The sequence below is a fragment of the Podarcis erhardii genome (assembly GCF_964252035.2).
Source record: "Podarcis erhardii genome assembly, chromosome: 6".
In the NCBI taxonomy this organism is placed as follows: domain Eukaryota; kingdom Metazoa; phylum Chordata; class Lepidosauria; order Squamata; family Lacertidae; genus Podarcis; species Podarcis erhardii.
The window spans coordinates 53040906-53058169 of record NC_138510.1 but is presented as its reverse complement, the minus strand read 5'-3'; the positions used below and the strand labels follow the sequence as shown (position 1 = coordinate 53058169).

The window sequence follows — 17264 nt, the reverse complement described above, 5'->3', positions numbered from 1 at the left end:
ATGCCTTTCAAAATTACAATGAATTATTTCCCCCAGCCAGTTCCGATTTGGGGGGGGAGGGAGTGTAGTAACAGGAAGCATTAAAGCAGAGCTGACCAAATTACAACCACAAAAGTTGTGACACAATTGTGGTTTGGATTGCATTAGGCTAAGTTGTGGTGGGTGGGTGGTATTGCCTGGTAGGACAGAGCATATTCCATAGTTGTACATCTTTGATGAAAAGAGCATATTTTGCAGATATAGTAAGTCATTAATGTTGCACCTGCTGAATGTCTGTCTCAATAGGCAAATCCCACCCAGTTGTTCCACAACGCCTCATTCTGAGTAAGGGTGCAGAAAAATGGCTGCAGGAAGAGGAGAAGCCAGCAGCAAGTCTATCACTGCAGCATGGGAGGGGGCAGTATTTAGGAGGAGGAGGAGGAGGAGGTGGGGTGGCAGGGGCATCATTTGCTGGTCCACCTCAGGTGGCAAAATGTCTTGGGCCATCTCCGTCCATATAACAGCAAGACGAAAGCAAGAAAAAGACACGCTTTTGCATCTTTGTTAAACTCTTACAAAAGTAGAACATAGTCATTTATTCCATGTTATTTACATTCCCCCACACACACATATGCTAGTATTCTTTTCTTCTCTTTTTGAAAGGGATGCAGTCCAGAAAGATCATAGATTGAATAGTTTACTGCAAAAGTTAGATCAGGACAAAATATATGTTAAGTCTTTTACATTCAGTGTATTGTGGTTTATAACGATGGGGAGTTAAGATGCCAGTGTCTCTTTGGGAAGCAGAGCTTTCATCTGTCATATGGAATACATTTGTACAGCTATACATCTTGCTCCTGAGAAAACTGGGAAGCATTGCAAGACGGTAGAAAGAGCTTTACAATATCAAAATTCAAGGACACAGTCTAACCAGGGAAAAGCACTTGAGGTGGTTGTGGAGGAGTAGTGTAAGGCATGGGGAGAGCCCCAGGGTGCCAGAGAGAGATACGCATTAGACACCTTGCAGGCCTGAGGTGCCTCATCCTCAGCATAGAACAGGGTTTCCCAAACTTGGGTCTCCAGCTGTTTTTGGACTACAATTCCCATCATCCCTGACCACTGGTCCTGATTAGCTAGGGATGATGGGAGCTATAGTCCAACAACAGCTGGAGACCCTGGCCTGTTGTTGTTGTTTAGTCATTTAGTCGTGTCCGACTCTTCGTGACCCCATGGACCAGAGCACGCCAGGCACTCCTGTCTTCCACTGCCTCCTGCAGTTTGGTCAAACTCATGCTGGTAGCTTCGAGAACACTGTCCAACCATCTCATCCTCTGTCGTCCCCTTCTCCTTGTGCCCTCCATCTTTCCCAACATCAGGGTCTTTTCCAGGGAGTCTTCTCTTCTCATGAGGTGGCCAAAGTATTGGAGTCTCAGCTTCAGGACCCTGGCCTAGACTCTGACAAAACCTGCTGAGGACATTTTATGCCTTGAGGTACAGTACATTCTCTCTTTCAATTCCACATACACGATTAGATTGCTGGCGACTGAATTTTATCTTAACATTGGTGGCATCTCAGTATCCTCTACAGCAGCTGATGGGGCAACACCCCTACCATTTGAGACGTTTTAGGTGACATGGCAGAAGTTTATGAAATTATACATCATGTGAAGAAAGCGGATAGAAAAATGTTCTTTCTCTGTCGTAGCATTAGAACTTGTGGACATTCAATGATGCTGAATGTTGGAGGGAAGATAAAAGTGCTTCTTCATGGAGTGCAAAGTTAAGCTATGGAATTAGCTACCAAGAGGAGGCAGTGATGGTCTTGAACTTAGGTGGCTTCAAGAAAGCATTAGACAAATATATGGAGGACAAGGCTATTGATGGCTAGTAGCCATGATGGTTACGTGCTGCATTTATAGTCGGAGGCAGTAATGCTTATGAGAGCAGAAGCCCAGCTTAGGAAGCTTAGCACACACCACGCTGTCTACCAACTTCTTGCTACTGATCTGCACCCCCAGCATCTGCTACCTGAGGTACTTGCCTCTGTCTGGCAATCGGAAGGGCCGGTGCTGAGAAGGGGAATTCTGCCAGTTGTGGCTTCTCCTGCCAATGGCAGTCCTAAGGGGAAAATATGAAACAAGAACTCTCTGTGTGTGTGAGTTTCATATGTTGATTTCTACTAACCAGCCACTCTAGTTTCATTAACCTCTGTGCCACATAAATTTCTGTGATGCTCAGCTGCTGAATCATAAGAGCAGAAGGGGTCAAAACACCATCTTTAAAACAAGAGGCAGGACCTACCTGTCACCCCAGATCAGGCTACATGCATAGCAAGTTCCATGAGAATAAACAGAAGGAAACGAATGCACTTAACTTAGATCAGAGAAATGTTAATTGGATGTAGTGAAAATATGCTGGAAAAGTTTTTCAATGTTTAGAAGGACAGCAGAAAGAAAGGTGGCTATGTGCAGACCTCTCCACTAGATGTCACTCTCCTCCTTGCAGTGGAGACCTAAGCCTTTAAATAACTGGAGGAGATTCGTGGAATGCAGAGCCCATCTATGACTGGTGTTTGACAGGGAAAGAAACTGAAGTGCAGAGACCAGCTCACACAGCAGAAAAGGAGGTCAGTGAAGAGGGTTTGGGGATTTAAGTGGGAGCTGCAGGCAAAGCCAGGCAGGGATATGTAATACCCCAAAAAATCTAAAAATGCCAAAAAATTCTCTAAATAAAATGGCAGATTAAAAAATAATGGGCACAGCTGTTATCCTGTCCCAGTTTGCAACCTTCATCCCTGCTCATATGGGCTCCCCGCTGACCCCAACTATTGTGTTCCTCATCTTATTTCCTGGAAGGAGGCTAGATTATGAGAAATCTTCACCTCTACTGGAAACCGCAATTAAAATTAATTCTATCAAAGGGCTAGAAACTGCAGCTCATACTGTCCCTCCATCACACACACCCCCCCAAACTGGAACAGACACTAATACAAATGTTCTTCTAGGCATATTAATAACAACACCTGTGTCATTCCAAAGGCTCAGAAGAAAGAAGAACAAATCCCGGAACACAAAATCATTTACAAGAGAACTCTCATTATTTGTGAAGTTTGCATAATGTTGGGAGCTGGTGATCCTGCTGCCCCTTTCATAAACTGGATAAGAATTAGCCTATTTTGTGTTCTTATCATACTATGGATCAACAAGCAGCCTCAGCAAAGGTCAACATTCTCATACTCCATGTGGTCTGAGTCCTCCAGTTCAATGCCTGGAACCAGGTTGTAATAGTCTACCGACTGGTTCATATAGAGCTTTTCACGGTCTGCAGAATCCTTCAGAACGTCTGTCACACTCACTGTCTCGGCTTCAGACTCCCCACCTGTGTAACCTTCCTCTGCAATGGTGAGTTTTTTGGATCCCGACTTATCTTGCTCAAGGCTTTCCCCATTGGCCTTCACCAAGGAATCATCAGAAGCTCCCAGTTTGATCTCCACCTCTTCATAGAGGTCTCTGCTGCTCCCTAGTAGTGCAGCTGAAGGCTTTAGCAAGACCTGGTTCCTCAACAAGATGTTCTTCTCGCTCTCTGCAGCCGATGCCATAGGCAGCTCACATGGGATGTAGCAGTGATGGTCCCCAGGGTCTTTGGAACCGTTCCTCTCCACTGTAGCCAGCCGGCATTCCTTCCCGGCGTGAGGATGGTAGCTGGTTTTCTTCTGCCGCTTGCAAAAGCACCAGGTGACCAGAACCAGAATAGCTACCACAGGCAGGCAAACAAAGAGAGCCGTTAGGCTATGGTTCCGGCACACCTCCTGCTTAGGGATATCTCTGAGATTCATGCCATGGTAACGTTCTGGGGTGCTACAAGCCACCTCAATGTTAAATGGTATAGGCAGGCATTTTTCCAGATCTTCAAGCAAGCTGCAAGTACAGTGCCAGCTGTTGTTGGAGAGACCTAGCGTGAGGAGGGAGGGTTTGAAAATCCCCGAGGGAAGGGAAGACAAGTTATTGAAGGCAAGGTGGATCTCCTGGATTTGGTCAGATGCTTTCAGGAATGACTCAGGCAGCTTCTGGAGTTGGTTGCTCTCCAGATGAATGACACGCAAGCTGGGTGCATTTCTTAGGAAACCATCTGGGAGCAAACTTAGCTGGTTATGGTCTAAGTGTAGAATCTCCAATGTAGAAGAGCCATTCTCTGCGTTGATAATGTCTGATATGCCACAGTTTGATAGGTAGAGCTCCCTCAAACCCGCAGTTCCAGCGAAGATGCTCCAGTCCAAGGAGCTGATTTTAGTCCTGGTGAGATTCAAGCAACACATCTCAGGAGCCAATTTGGTCTGCAGTTCCTGGAAATCAACTTCTGCGCTGCAGTTGCACATCTCTTCCAGAGTTCCTAACACAAGTTCTCTTGCTAAGAGGACCACGCCAAAGAGTATGAGTGTCCACCTCTTCTGACCTATAGCAAAAAAAATGACAAGCATCAGTGATTTCTCACAGGTTACAGGTGGGAACTAGATGGCAACGTTGTTGTTCCTGGTTCACTCACAGACATAACAGACAATAATCTGTGAAGTGCCATTGCCTCTAAATTGGATTCCAGTAGTTCACCAAATTCACAAATAATGCATAGGTATTTTTAATACACACACACACACACACACACACACAATATTAATGTGTCTGAGCTAAAATTCATATTATAATGTGAATTAGATTTTAAAGAACCAGGAATACCATTTTATTTAATGCATTAGCACCCCCTAGTGGCAATGTATGCTTAAACACAGTAAACATTGAATTAAATTACTTAAAGTTTTAACTGGGCTGGATTTGGGTTCATATGCCCTCTTTGGAAATTTAACCCCTGTCCAGTGAAACCTATACAGTGGTACCTCGGGTTAAGAACTTAATTCGTTCCAGAGATCTGTTCTTAACCTGAAGCATCACTTTAGGTAATGGTGCCTCCTGCTGCCGCTGCTGCACAATTTCTGTTCTCATCTTGAAGCAAAGTTCTTAACCCGAGGTACCACTGTAATGAGTATCAGCTTCAGCTCACTGCGAAAGGAGCTTAGAGTGGTACATATTTGACTATTCCATTCTTGCAATTATAACTTATGAAGCAACAACTCCATTACTTCCTAGCATATCAATGGGAACACACACCTGGAGGCTTCTGGTGGCTGCGTGGGCTAATGACATCACTAGTTTGTGCCCCTGCTGGTCGCTGGAGCTTATTACCATACAGGTGTAGCATCACAGAACAATATTCTTCCTTGAATGTCGCTAAGGATCAAGACCCAGAGGCCAAAGAGTTGAGAGCTCTCCTCCTCTTATCAGCAACCAAGGGCTCTGAGGAAGACTGTGCTATACAACTGCACCTGTACTTCACCCCCCCCCCCCATAGCCTGGTGACCTTAATCACACCACGCTTGTCACTGGGTGCACTGTGGAGTCACAGTGAACAGCATGACTCTCCTCCAAGTGCTAAGTTGCTGGTATGAGAAAGGGCAGCTACTACTGACCAGATTCAGGCAGCAGGATGTCCAAATCTGGGCCTGGATATATATAGCCTGTTGGTTGAGGCTGATAGGAGTACATTTAAACTTCATAATTTACAGCTTTATAACTAGGTTGTTGTTTAGTCGTTTAGTCATGTATGACTCTTCATGACCCCATGGACCAGAGCACGCAAGGCACTCCTGTCTTCCACTGCCTCCCGCAGTTTGGTCAAACTCATGCTGGTAGCTTTGAGAACACTATCCAACCATCTCGTCCTCTGTCGTCCCCTTCTCCTTGTGCCCTCCATCTTTCCCAACATCAGGGTCTTTTCCAGGGAGTCTTCTCTTCTCGTGAGGTGGCCAAAGTATTGGAGCCTCAGCTTCAGGACCTGTACTTCCAGTGAGCACTCAGGGCTGATTTCCTTCAGAATGGATAGGTTTGATCTTCTGGCAGTCCATGGGACTCTCAAGAGTCTCCTCCAGCACCATAATTCAAAAGCATCAATTCTTCCATGATCAGCCTTCTTTATGGTCCAGCTCTCACTTCCATACATCACTACTGGAAAACCATAGCTTTAACAATACGGACCTTTGTTGGCAAGGTGATGTCTCTGCTTTTTAAGATGCTGTCTAGGTTTGTCATTGCTTTTCTCCCGGCAGTGATCATGGAGCCCAAGAAAGTAAAATCTCTCACTGCCTTCATTTCTTTCCCTTCTATTTACCAGGAGGTGATGGGCCCAGTGGCCATGATCTTCGTTTTTTTGATGTTGAGCTTCAGACCATATTTTGCGCTCTCCTCTTTCACCCTCATTAAAAGGTTCTTTAATTCCTCCTCACTTTCTGCCATCAAGGCTGTGTCATCTGCATATCTGAGGTTGTTGATATTTCTTCCAGCAATCTTAATTCTGACTTGGGATTCATCCAGCCCAGCCTTTCGCATGATGAATTCTGCATACAGTGGTACCTCAGGTTAAGAACTTAATTCATTCTGGAGGTCCATTCTTAACCTGAAACTGTTCTTAACCTGAGGTACCACTTTAGCTAATGGGGCCTCCTGCTGCTGCCGTGCGATTTCTGTTCTCATTCTGAAGCAAAGTTCTTAACCCGAGGTACTATTTCTGGGTTAGTGGAGTCTGTAACCTTAAGCGTTTGTAACCTGAAGCGTCTGTAATCCGAGGTACCACTGTATATAATTCCGATTTGCAGGAACTCACTCCTTTAGCATTGCAACACCTGTCCTCTGGAACTACTGACACTAGGCAGGCACCCCTTCACTATAATGTTTTAAATTCTTGCTAAAAACTCGTTTGTTCCAGCAAACCTATCTAGACACATAATTTAGTGCTTGCATTGGCCATCAATCACTGACTCAAACACGTAGCCCAAGAAAGAGACATTTGCAACTGTTTAGTATTATAATCCTCTGAATCGAAGGAGGCTTTCTTCAGGACAGTGGCCTAGCGTGGGGGGTGCAGGGGGGGCCGGCCGCACCGGGCGCAACATGGGGGGGCGCGCTCGCACTAGCAGCTCTCTGCCCCTACTAAAATCCACGGGTTAGGGGGCGCAAATTACTTGCCTTGCCCCGGGTGCTGACAACCCACGCTACACCACTGCTTCAGGAGTGGTCTTACATATTCTTCCTTCCTGGCAGCTGGAACCATTCCCTGTGCTAGGAAGAAATTTATAATCTCCTGAACCTAGTCCCTTTCCAGTAGTTGCAAAAAGCCATGAAACGCAAAGATTGAACACACAAGTGCTAGACTGGGTCTACTGAACCTTAGACTAGCATTGACTACCACCCTAAATGTTGTTGGGCTCCGACTCCCTTCAGTCCCCGCCAGCATGGCCAATGGTCAGGGATGGTGGCAGCTGTAATTCAACAATATCTGGAGTGCCACACATTCTCCTCTCCTTCTGTAAGGAAGTCAGGAAGAAGGATCTAAGTAATTGTGTCCCCTCTAAGTTTGCCCCACTGATCTTCAGCGCAGAGCCAACCACTCCCTGCCACTTGTATTGAGGTGTCTCCCTCAAGCCTTCCTGCTTTGGTTACCTAGGCGCTCTCATATGTTGATAGGGTTTCTGAAGCAACCAGACCAAATGCAAACAAAGAATTGCCTCCAAATCCCTTGCAAACAGTGATTAGCTCCATCTCTGCTGTTAACACAGCTCAGAGAAGTAATCACACTCTTGCTAAGGTGGCCTTTAGACATCATATCAGCACCACGGGAGGCATTTTTCAAGGAGTGAGTGAGTGAGCCCGTAGTATAGCTATTACTCACCACAGCCTGGGCAGGGCTGAGCATGAAGACCTTTCCTTGGAATTGTTACCTATCCTCCCAGAAGGGGTTTTGATTCTGTGATGTGGGGAAACCCACAAACTGGTCCCATCCATGTGGTCCTGGGATTCAAATGGTACTGCCCCACTGTGGGATGAACCCATTGGAAAAAACAGCTCCCAAACCAGTGTTAGAAAGCTAGGAGCTAAATGGCACCTTAAACCTAGGTTATAGGAGCAACAATGGAATGTCTAGGTGCACTTTTTTATAACAAGAATACAAAGCTGAAAATGAATGAACTCTGGGCTAAAATCTTATGTTAATTTTCACATGGTCTAGTCCTCATCTGAAGACTCCAAAAAACAAAGCCATGCTTCCCCTGCCCACCAAACTAATATTCTTAAGAGGGTCCCTTCTGCAGTCTTCAGAGAGTGGCTGGAAGTGGGGAGGTAGAAAAAGGTCCTCTTTTCCTTCCACTCTGCAGACAAGCCCTGGATTCTCCTTTACCCTCTTTCCTTCATATAAATATATCTTTTTGGCACCACAATTAACACATATCAAAGGCCTATACAGCTGATGGCAGAGACACCCACCTTGAGTGTCCAGTTCGCAAACCTTAGGTTTAAGGGTCCTTCAATGATCCTACTCCAAACTTTGATTTTAAACATCACTGTGAGAGTCTGAGGTAGATAACACTTTAACATGCACTACTTAAACCATTTTAACTAATTGGCTGGTATACCGTATTTTTCGCTCTACAAGATGCACCAGACCATAAGACGCACCTAGTTTTTGGAGGAGGAAAGCAAGAAAAAAAATATTCCGAATCTCAGAAGCCAGAACAGCAAGAGGGATTGCTGCGCAGCGAAAGCAGCAATCCCTCTTGCTGTTCTGGCTTCTGGGATAGCTGTGCAGCCTGCTTTCGCTCCATAAGATGCACACACATTTCCCCTTACTTTTTAGGAGGGAAAAAGTGAGTCTTAAAGAGCAAAAATTACGGTATTTCAAAATCAAAGCACATCATACCTTAAAAGTACATTAAACAAGGCAACTAAAACCTAAACAAAACATGTTGGGTTTAAAAGAAAAGAAAAGAAAGTTTTCAGGACCCCAATCCATATTTTACTTGGGAGGAAGCCCCATTGAACTTGGTTGGGACTTACTTCTGAGTAACAGTGGCAATTTTAATCTGAAATCTTAGATGAAGTACTGCACCTAAGAGCTCAGGAACTGTTCGTGTTCATTAAATTCCCCGTCACAAAACGCGCCTAGAACAATGGGAGTTTCGAACGCTGTCCCAGACTGCTGTGATAACATTTCTCTCAGTCTAGCATACCTCACAGGGTTGTTCTGAGGATAAAATTGGGAGTGGGAGAACCATCTATACCACCTTGTGCTCCTTGGAGAAGAGGTAGGCTCAAAGTGTAATAAATAAATAAATAAAATTAATGAAAAGTTTCTCTGGAATGCAATATGGAGCACCTTAAAAGGTTAGTGCATAGGCAAGTAATATAATAGGCAGGCTGGTTTTCATGGGACCAGAAGGATCCACTGAAAGGATCCACTCTACTAGGCAAAGGTTAGGCAGACAGCACATAGTTCAGGGGAAGTGAACCCAATGCGATCTCACTGAGTGCTTGAAGCATTTTAAGTGCATCTGAAGCTGCTTCTAATAAACATTTCACAAGGGGAGAGGAAAGTTGGCTGCAGAGAAGCTCTTCTGCAGTGGTGCCATCAGGGTAGGGCTTTGGGGCTGATGCCTGGGGCTCCACTCCGCAGAAGGAGCAAGAGGTTCCCCCAAACACAGAAGGCATAGCTGTCAACTTACAGATTTGAAAATAAGGGACCAGCAGCCAAAATAAGGGACCTGCAGCCTCACCTGTTCCAGGCACTCCAGTCTTCCTGTCCTCCTGCAGTCTGGTCAAACTCATGCTGGTAGCTTCGAGAACACTGTCCAACCAACTTTGTAACCAGAGGTTTAACTGAATAGAATCTGAATCACATGCACCACAAGGCCTATGCAGCCTCAACTGAAGATGGCTCCCCGGCCTGGCTTTGCACTGCAAAGTTTGCAGCAGCACGTGCAACAAAATGGCGTCCAGCATTCAAAAACCCCCTCAGCTTGCATTAACTAGCACACACAAGGCATGCAAGCTCCACCCCCCAGTTGTTCTTAGACTTCTTATTGGGTGAGCAACACAGCCAAGCAACACAGTTGGAGCCTCCGTCCTCCCTGGCCGGCAGGGAGGGAGGGAGAAGAGCTGCTTCCTTTGAAATTTAAGGGACATCATTTAAGGGACATCCACCAATAAGGGACAGCAGCGGGACATGGCGCTCGAATAAGGGACTGTCCCTTCAAATAAGGGACACTTCACAGCTATGCAGAAGGGCTGTCTTGTTACAATTTGAAGCGAGCAAAGTCATAATAATTTAAAAGGGGCATTCTCAGAAGTCCAGAGTCTAAAACAAATTTCTAGAGTGCGCTACTTCCTCTCTGTCTGTCATGTAGTGACCTTCTGACGATATGGAAAAAAGGAAACCAGAATGATTGGAACTGTGTTTCTGAAGCTTTTGTAACCTGGAATAGGGTGTTTGGGTTTTTCTATGGCTTAGAACAGAAAGCACAATTTACCTTTACACTCAAGAGAGATGCTCTAATGGTAGCCAAGAGGCTGATACAGTATTGATGAACTGGAAGAGTAAAGATTGGATTGATAATATGATAACACTTGCAACCTGCGAACGGACTGCTTACAGACATAGACTCTGCTTGGATAAGTATGACAATATTTGGAACAAATTTATACAAAATGTAGTAGACTATTAATTTTTCTATTAGGATAACATCAAATTTATAAAAGAATGTATGGGTTAGGGTATTTTTTATACATATTCATATAATGTTTTCTCCCCCTTTACACAGTTCTGTGTTTTGTTCCTTTCCCTTTTTTCTTCTTCTTTTTGTATCACTTTACTGCTTTATATTTGTCCCCCCCCCCCAATAAAATATGAATTAATTAAAGAGAGAAAGAGAGAGAGAGATTTTGTTGGTCTTCTACCAGAAAGATGGGCAGGCATCGTTGCAACTAATGATCAATATTGCCCGCAACTCTGTCCACTCTTCCCCTTTACTCAAGGGTTCAGGATGAGGCCAGGCTTCCTGGGCAATGGCGGTGTTTCTGGAATTCTCTCATGCCTGTCAGGGAGACTCATTCCCTTGGAAAGATGCCACTGCCCATGTATGGGCAGAAAGAGGGAGGATCAATGCTGCTTGGGGCCTCTGTGTTTCAACAGGCAGAGAGTGGTGGATGAATCCAAAACACTGGCTTAACTTTTTTAAGGCATGTCTTGGCACACAGTTTGGAAATCCCTGGACTAGAATGTACCATGTAGAAACTCTTGCTAGTAGATTCCAGGGCCGGGGAGGCACAGCCTCAAACTGGTGCTCATATATATATCATGTATTTACAACATTTATCTGCTGTAACTGGATGTCATTTTACTTATATAAATAAATGACTTCAGTCCCAAATATCTGAAAGACAGTCTTCCTTGCAGACCCTCTTGGGGTTAAGGTCCTCCACCCTCAGAAGCTCAGGCGTGGGGTTGACCCATGAGAGAGAGTGGCTGCCCCTACACTGTGGAGTTCAGTCCCCACAGAGGTGTGTCTGGCACTTTCATTGTACAGCTTTCATCCTATGCTGAAGATACACACCTCTTAACCCTTGCCTTTGACACTTGAGAGATATAAATAAATTTAGGACCCACTCTAGTTGTGATTGTAATTTGTTTTAAGGTGTTTTAAAAGTTGTATTTTACATTGTTCTGATCTGGAACAGCTTAATTCTGAGCTTTTAAGACCTCAGACCTAGATTTCTAAAAGCTAAATTGCTTCTTATTTGTCTCTCTTGACAACCTCCCATCTTATAGCCAAGCCAGCCGCTACTTGTGTTTCTACGATGTTATGCTTCTGCCATTGTGTGTAATCGGAAGTTGTGGTGCTTTGGAACCCGTTCAGGAGACATTGATTTTATCTAGGCAGTGCTGGAACAATTAAAATACCTTGAGCCGGAATAGGGTCCCTCCCTGGACTCTTCCTGAGCAGCGATGTCAGCTTTTCCTCCCCAGGCTATTGTCCTTAAAGGCCCAGTGACCATTCCCAACTCGTAAAGCAGCTTATTAAAATTAGTGCCCAATTCCCTGAGAAATGTATAAGTGGCAAAGAGCAGCAGCCGTACCTCTGTTGGTGTGAACAGAAACCAGCACTATTTTGGCCAGGAGCAAAATTGGTTTTTCCAGAAGGGTCATGATTAAACTGTAGATTTGTATTTGTCATGGAATCATAAGATGAAAATTAGTACAGTACTAATGAGTTTCCCAAAAAATTGAGATGAATTCATGGTAGTCAGGCCAAAACAATATCTTTTAAGATACAATTTTGTGGGAGGGATACAGACCCGAAATTTTCTAGCTACTAAAATGCTTGACAATGGATGGCTTGCTTTACAAATGTGCTTTTGTTGTACCATTTCCTTTGAAGCATCTGACTCAGGCTGCTGTTAGGCACAGGATATTAGATTAGATCCATAGCATTCACAAGGCAGTCTGTGATCCCTTTGTTTACAGCCTCTGCGCCGGCCCTAACATTATGCCGATTGAGGCAGTTGCCTCGAGCAGTGGATACTGGGTGGTGGCGGCAGCAACCATCCTCCTTGAGCTGGTAGAAGTAAGATCCCAGTAGTGGGAATGCTTGCTGTGTTGCCTAGGCTCCTTCTCCCAACGTGTCACAGAGAGCACAACTGTGAGCAGGCAAAGAGGCACCTTGCAGCCCAGGCCATGAACTCCCATAGGCATCACACACTCCAATCATGTGATATGTATTGGTGCAGCTGCTGCAACACAGCCTTACTTTCTGCAGGTAGCATATAGGTGTCAAGCAGAGTGGGAGCAAGGTGCTGGAGGACAGAGCTGTGTGTGTGTCATTCAACGTGACCTGCACCCCATTAGCACATAAGAAAAGCCCTGCTGGATCAAACCAAAGCCCCATCTAGTCCAGCATTCTGTTCTCAACATGGTCAACATGCTGATGTCCACAGGAAGCCCACAGGCAATATGTGAGCATGACAACACTTGCCCTACCCACTAAGCTAGCCTGCTGCGCTTGGGTGAAGTGAGAGATGCTGCCCCATCAAAAGCACTGAAGTAGGATTCAGTTGCTAGTCTAGTCCGCGTCTGTGTGTGCAACTGAGGAGGAGGGAATATTGTCCTTTGTCCTAGGCGGCAAAATTATTGGGTCAGCTATGGGTTTTATTCTTCTTACCCCATTTCCCATACCTGGTCCAGGTAGCTCTCTCAGGTGGTGAGTGCACATCTCTCCCCCCCCCCCGCCTCCTTTTCTAGCATAACATGCACATGGAAAGCTGAATCATATATCCCTGGTAGGGAAGTTAATGAGATTCAAAGTAAGGCAGAATGCATTGACTCTCTCCCTGCTAGGGGAGGTCATGAGTTCTCCGTTTCCATGTTATTCTGAAAGCACAAAATCCAGGTATGCAGCTGACTCACAAGCACACTCTCACCATTTCCTGCATTGTGAAATGCTGCCCTAAGGTGGCCACTTCCCATCGCTAGACCTCTGTTTACAGCCTTGTTACCAGGGTAAAATAACTCTCTTGCGGGCAGAAACAAATGACCAGAATGCTCACGGGTGCTAGGCATTGCACCGCTTCACAGTGCAGCTGAAAGACTGCCTATTTTAATACTCCCCATGTACACTAGACCAGTGTTTCCCAACCTTGTATCTCCAGCTGTTTTTGAACTACAACTCCCATCATCCCTGACTAGCAAGACCAGTGACAAGGGATGATGGGAATTGTAGTCCAAAAACAGCTGGAGGCACAAGGTTGGGAAACACTGCTAGACCACAGTTGTCTGCCTGCAAGGAGTGGGATGTCGCATCTCATTTGCCTCTGAACAGGGATTCAGAACTTACCGTCACCACATACTTCTTGCTCAGACATCCTAGCGATGGCTCTCATGTTCTTTTCTGCCCTGCTTGCCCTACCCTGCTTACACCCAGGTCTGCATTGTGATATCTTGCAATAGGATGCCTATATCCCACACTGTAACCCTGCTCTTTTCACCTGCTCCCTTCTCATAGGTTTCACATGCTACATTGGGCCAGGATAGACAAACGATGTGTTGCGTCCATGCTGTGCGACTTGCACAAGTGATGCGAGGACGTCGCACAATGTGCATGCATGGCGTGTGCACGGTTGCCATGGAATTTTGAGGTGGCTCAGCCTCTACTTGAAAATGTGGGGGGGGGGCCTTAGCCTCCCCCTGCCCCCTGCCCACCACAATTCCATGTACAGAAGATGACGGGACAGGTTCTTGAATCTTACTTCGACATTTGTGACAGGGCAGCATCCTCCATCACAAGAGGGCAGGCACCTGTAGCACACATAGCTCCACCCTCCAATACCTGCTTGCCGCCCCTGAGCAGTTGCCACCTGAAGCAGCTGCTTCACTTTGCCTAATGTTAGGACTGGCTCCGGGACCAGCTCTGGCTATTCCTTCCCCAGCTCTTCTTCAAAGGAGGAGTAGAACTTGGGGGTGCTGACACACAAAGGCATGGTGCCGCCACTGTACGCTGAACGTTCCCCCAGTAACCAATTCTGTGCCAGGGGAAGTATGTAAACCTGGAGAGAAAGCAGCTGCCTCAGGGGAATTGCCTGGTGTGTAACAATTATACCAGCACAGGTAGTGCACCCTTGGTGACCTTTCCTGAAGTTTACTATTTGCCTGGTTACAAAAATATAGCAAACAAGCTACCAAGCCTTTACAGAGCCACCCATTCCTCTCCCAGGGACTGCTGCCCCCTAGAGCCCTGGGGGTGCAAGTGACTCGGAGAGAAGGGCAATTGAGGAACTGTGGGAAACCCGGCCGAAAAGATGGAAAGCGATACCCTCCCTTGGACCTGCTTCGCGCCGCCAGGCAGGGGCGATGAGAGAAACGTTTCATTTCTCCCCCAAAAGAGCTAAATGCTGCCCTGATGCTCACGCACTTTCACCCACGAGAATACGGTCCAGCAAGAGGTATCTTTTTACCTTCTTTTGTTACGTCCTGCGGCACACAAAATACTCTGAAGAGCAGTCCTATCCCCTTCCCACCCCACCTGTTCGCGTTTTTGAAAAGGGTGCAGGCTCTCCCCCCTCCCCTTCATGTTTGGCTGAAAAAAGGAGAAACGGGTACTCAGGGCCCTTTGACTGCGGGGCAAACCAGGGAGGCAAGAAAGCGGATTTTCCTCCTCAGTGGCCGCCTCTCTCTCCCCCCCCCCCCCCGCCCGCCCGTCTGGATCAGACTTGGAACAATGAGGCCCCTGTTTCTTTAAGACTCGCCGGCCGAAACTCCGCGTTCTTCTCCCTCAAAATAACTTGACCAGAGGGGAGGCTGGTCTCCCGGGATACAAGGTCAGAAACAGAGGGCATCTTCTCTCTGCTTCATGGCAAACCACCTCGGGCCGAGCCAAGAAATGGCAGGGAGACCCTCGTCGCCGTCCCAGATTGCTTTCCCCCTTGACAGATCAGCTTAGCGCTCCTGGGAACAACGCAGCTCGCTTTTCCCACACAGGCGAGCCGGGCAGCTGCGCGCGATCGCCACCCTCCAAACTCTTAGGGTGTAGTGGGGATTAGACGAGGGCTCCCCCTATAGATGGGTGGAGATACAACCTGACCCCCCCCCCCCCGCCTCGCCCCAAAGTCTCATTGACCCACTGATGCATTGATCCAATATCGGACGCTCGTAAGGGAGCAAGAAGCGCAAGGGGGCGCTCTCGGGCGGGAGGGGTAAGGGGAACCCTAGGCGACCCCACCCGCCTCGCCCAGGGCGGTGGGGGTGGCGCGCCCAGCCCTGCAGATGTCCCGGCACTCACCTGCCCCGTCCCGTCCCATTCTCTGGGCGCGTTGCGGGGAGCCTCTCTCAAGGCTCTTCCATACCTCGGGCGCTCCGGGCTGCCTGGCGGTGCGCGATCTCCGCCGCCGGGCAGCCCTTGGCTCTGCCTTCTTCCCCGGGGCGTGGCTCCCGCGGAACTGTTGCGAACGGCGCCTCGCCAGGGCTAGAAGCAAGCCGGCAGGCGCCTCAACGCCACGACCCGCTCACCCAGCACACTGGAATTTCAGGGCAGCTGCGCGCAGCTCAAAGCCAGGACAAACCTCTTTCCCGCACCTTGCATTTGGGCTCTGCTGAGAGAAATGTGGTTCTCTTGGCGTCCTGACCGCCTGGCCTCTGTTCTTTAGAACAAGGATGGAGAAATTATGGCCCTCAAGGTGTTGTTGGACTCCTAACACTGGAGAGCTATTGATAGTCAGTGTGGTCTGTACAAGGCTAGAGAGATCGTTTTGGCATTCTATTATACATCTGACTTACATGGGAGGAAGGTGCATGAAAATAACTTATACTTCCAAGCGCGCAGAGGGGCAGGTGTGTGCGCGAAGGTGGGGGCCTGTCTGAGTCAGTGATTTCAGAGGCCATTTGTCTGCCCTGATGCCAGGATGTTTGTCCAGCCAGTGCAGCAGGAACATAGACACCCCATGGCTTATGGTCACGAAAGCATGCACAATTCAAGCCCCTTTCCAATGATCCACCACCTAGCCTGGTTTTACTGATTTATTAATTCTGAATCCCACATTGCAACATTAACCAGGGAGAAGCAATTTTGTTACAGTTTAACTCTGGGTGCTTTGCTTTACCCCCCACCCCCACCCGCTGTTAATCACCTTTTGCACACAGCTCCTTTTCTCTGCTAGCCCTTTTCCTTTACGCAGGAATACTCTTTTCTCACTGCACTCAAAGCCAAATGCACTCTCTCCTCTCTTTGCACAAGATCTGCATCCTTCCCTCACTTGTGCTACTATTATTCTCTTTCCCCATCTGCAGTTCTCATGACTTCCCCATTCACAGAACTTGCTGCTTTCCCGGACACCTCAAATACAGTATACATCCTCTTTCCTGCCACTGCAAATAAATCACACCCTCTGCTCCTCATTGCACCTCATAGTACTACAGCAAATACCCCACCTCTATGTCACCCAACTTTTCTCCTTCTCCAGCCCCCAGGCCTCTCTACACCCTTATCTCTAAGCTTCTGTATTTGGTTTCTCTCTCTGCCCTACCGAGTTCAGTGGCAGTAGCCCACAGGGCTTTTGCTCTTCCAGCAACCCACATGTTAAGGGAGATGCAAGATGGCCATGTCGTGTGGCTGGCTCCTGTAACAGACTGGCAAGGTAAAGCTAAAGGGATCCCTGACCATTAGGCCCAGTCGTGACCGACTCTGGGGTTGCAGTGCTCATCTCGCTTTATTGGCCGAGGGAGCCGGCGTACAGCTTCCAGGTCATGTGGCCAGCATGACTAAGCCGCTTCTGGAGAAGCAGAGCAGTGCACGGAAACGCTGTTTACCTGTGGTACCTATTTATCTACTTGTACCTTGACGTGCTTTCGAATTGCTAGGTTGGCAG

General features: G+C 47.2%; 1 protein-coding gene across 2 annotated transcripts; it reads right to left on the bottom strand.

Annotated features, from left to right (window-relative positions):
• Window positions 1-555: 555 nt before the first annotated feature.
• Window positions 556-15833, bottom strand: LOC309345282 (uncharacterized protein). 2 transcript variants are annotated; one of them, XM_081868281.1, is made up of 2 exons: window positions 15683-15833; window positions 556-4431 (listed from the first exon to the last, which is right to left on the bottom strand). In XM_081868281.1, exons 1-2 carry the CDS (start codon window positions 15699-15701, stop codon window positions 3191-3193), a joined length of 1260 nt encoding a protein of 419 aa, XP_081724407.1. In that variant the 5' UTR covers window positions 15702-15833; the 3' UTR covers window positions 556-3190. The 2 variants fall into 2 exon arrangements, with proteins under 2 accessions (XP_081724407.1, XP_081724406.1); XM_081868280.1 differs by lacking the exon at window positions 15683-15833 and adding an exon at window positions 5139-5393.
• Window positions 15834-17264: the final 1431 nt, after the last annotated feature.

Coding starts and splice junctions, on each gene's coding strand:
- LOC309345282 (XM_081868280.1), bottom strand. CDS start 5,229: ATGCTACACCTGTATGGTAATAAGCTCCAGCGACCAGCAGGGGCACAA. Junction 4,432..5,138: donor CAGCCACCAGAAGCCTCCAG/GTGTGTGTTCCC, acceptor TTTTTGCTATAG/GTCAGAAGAGGTGGACACTC.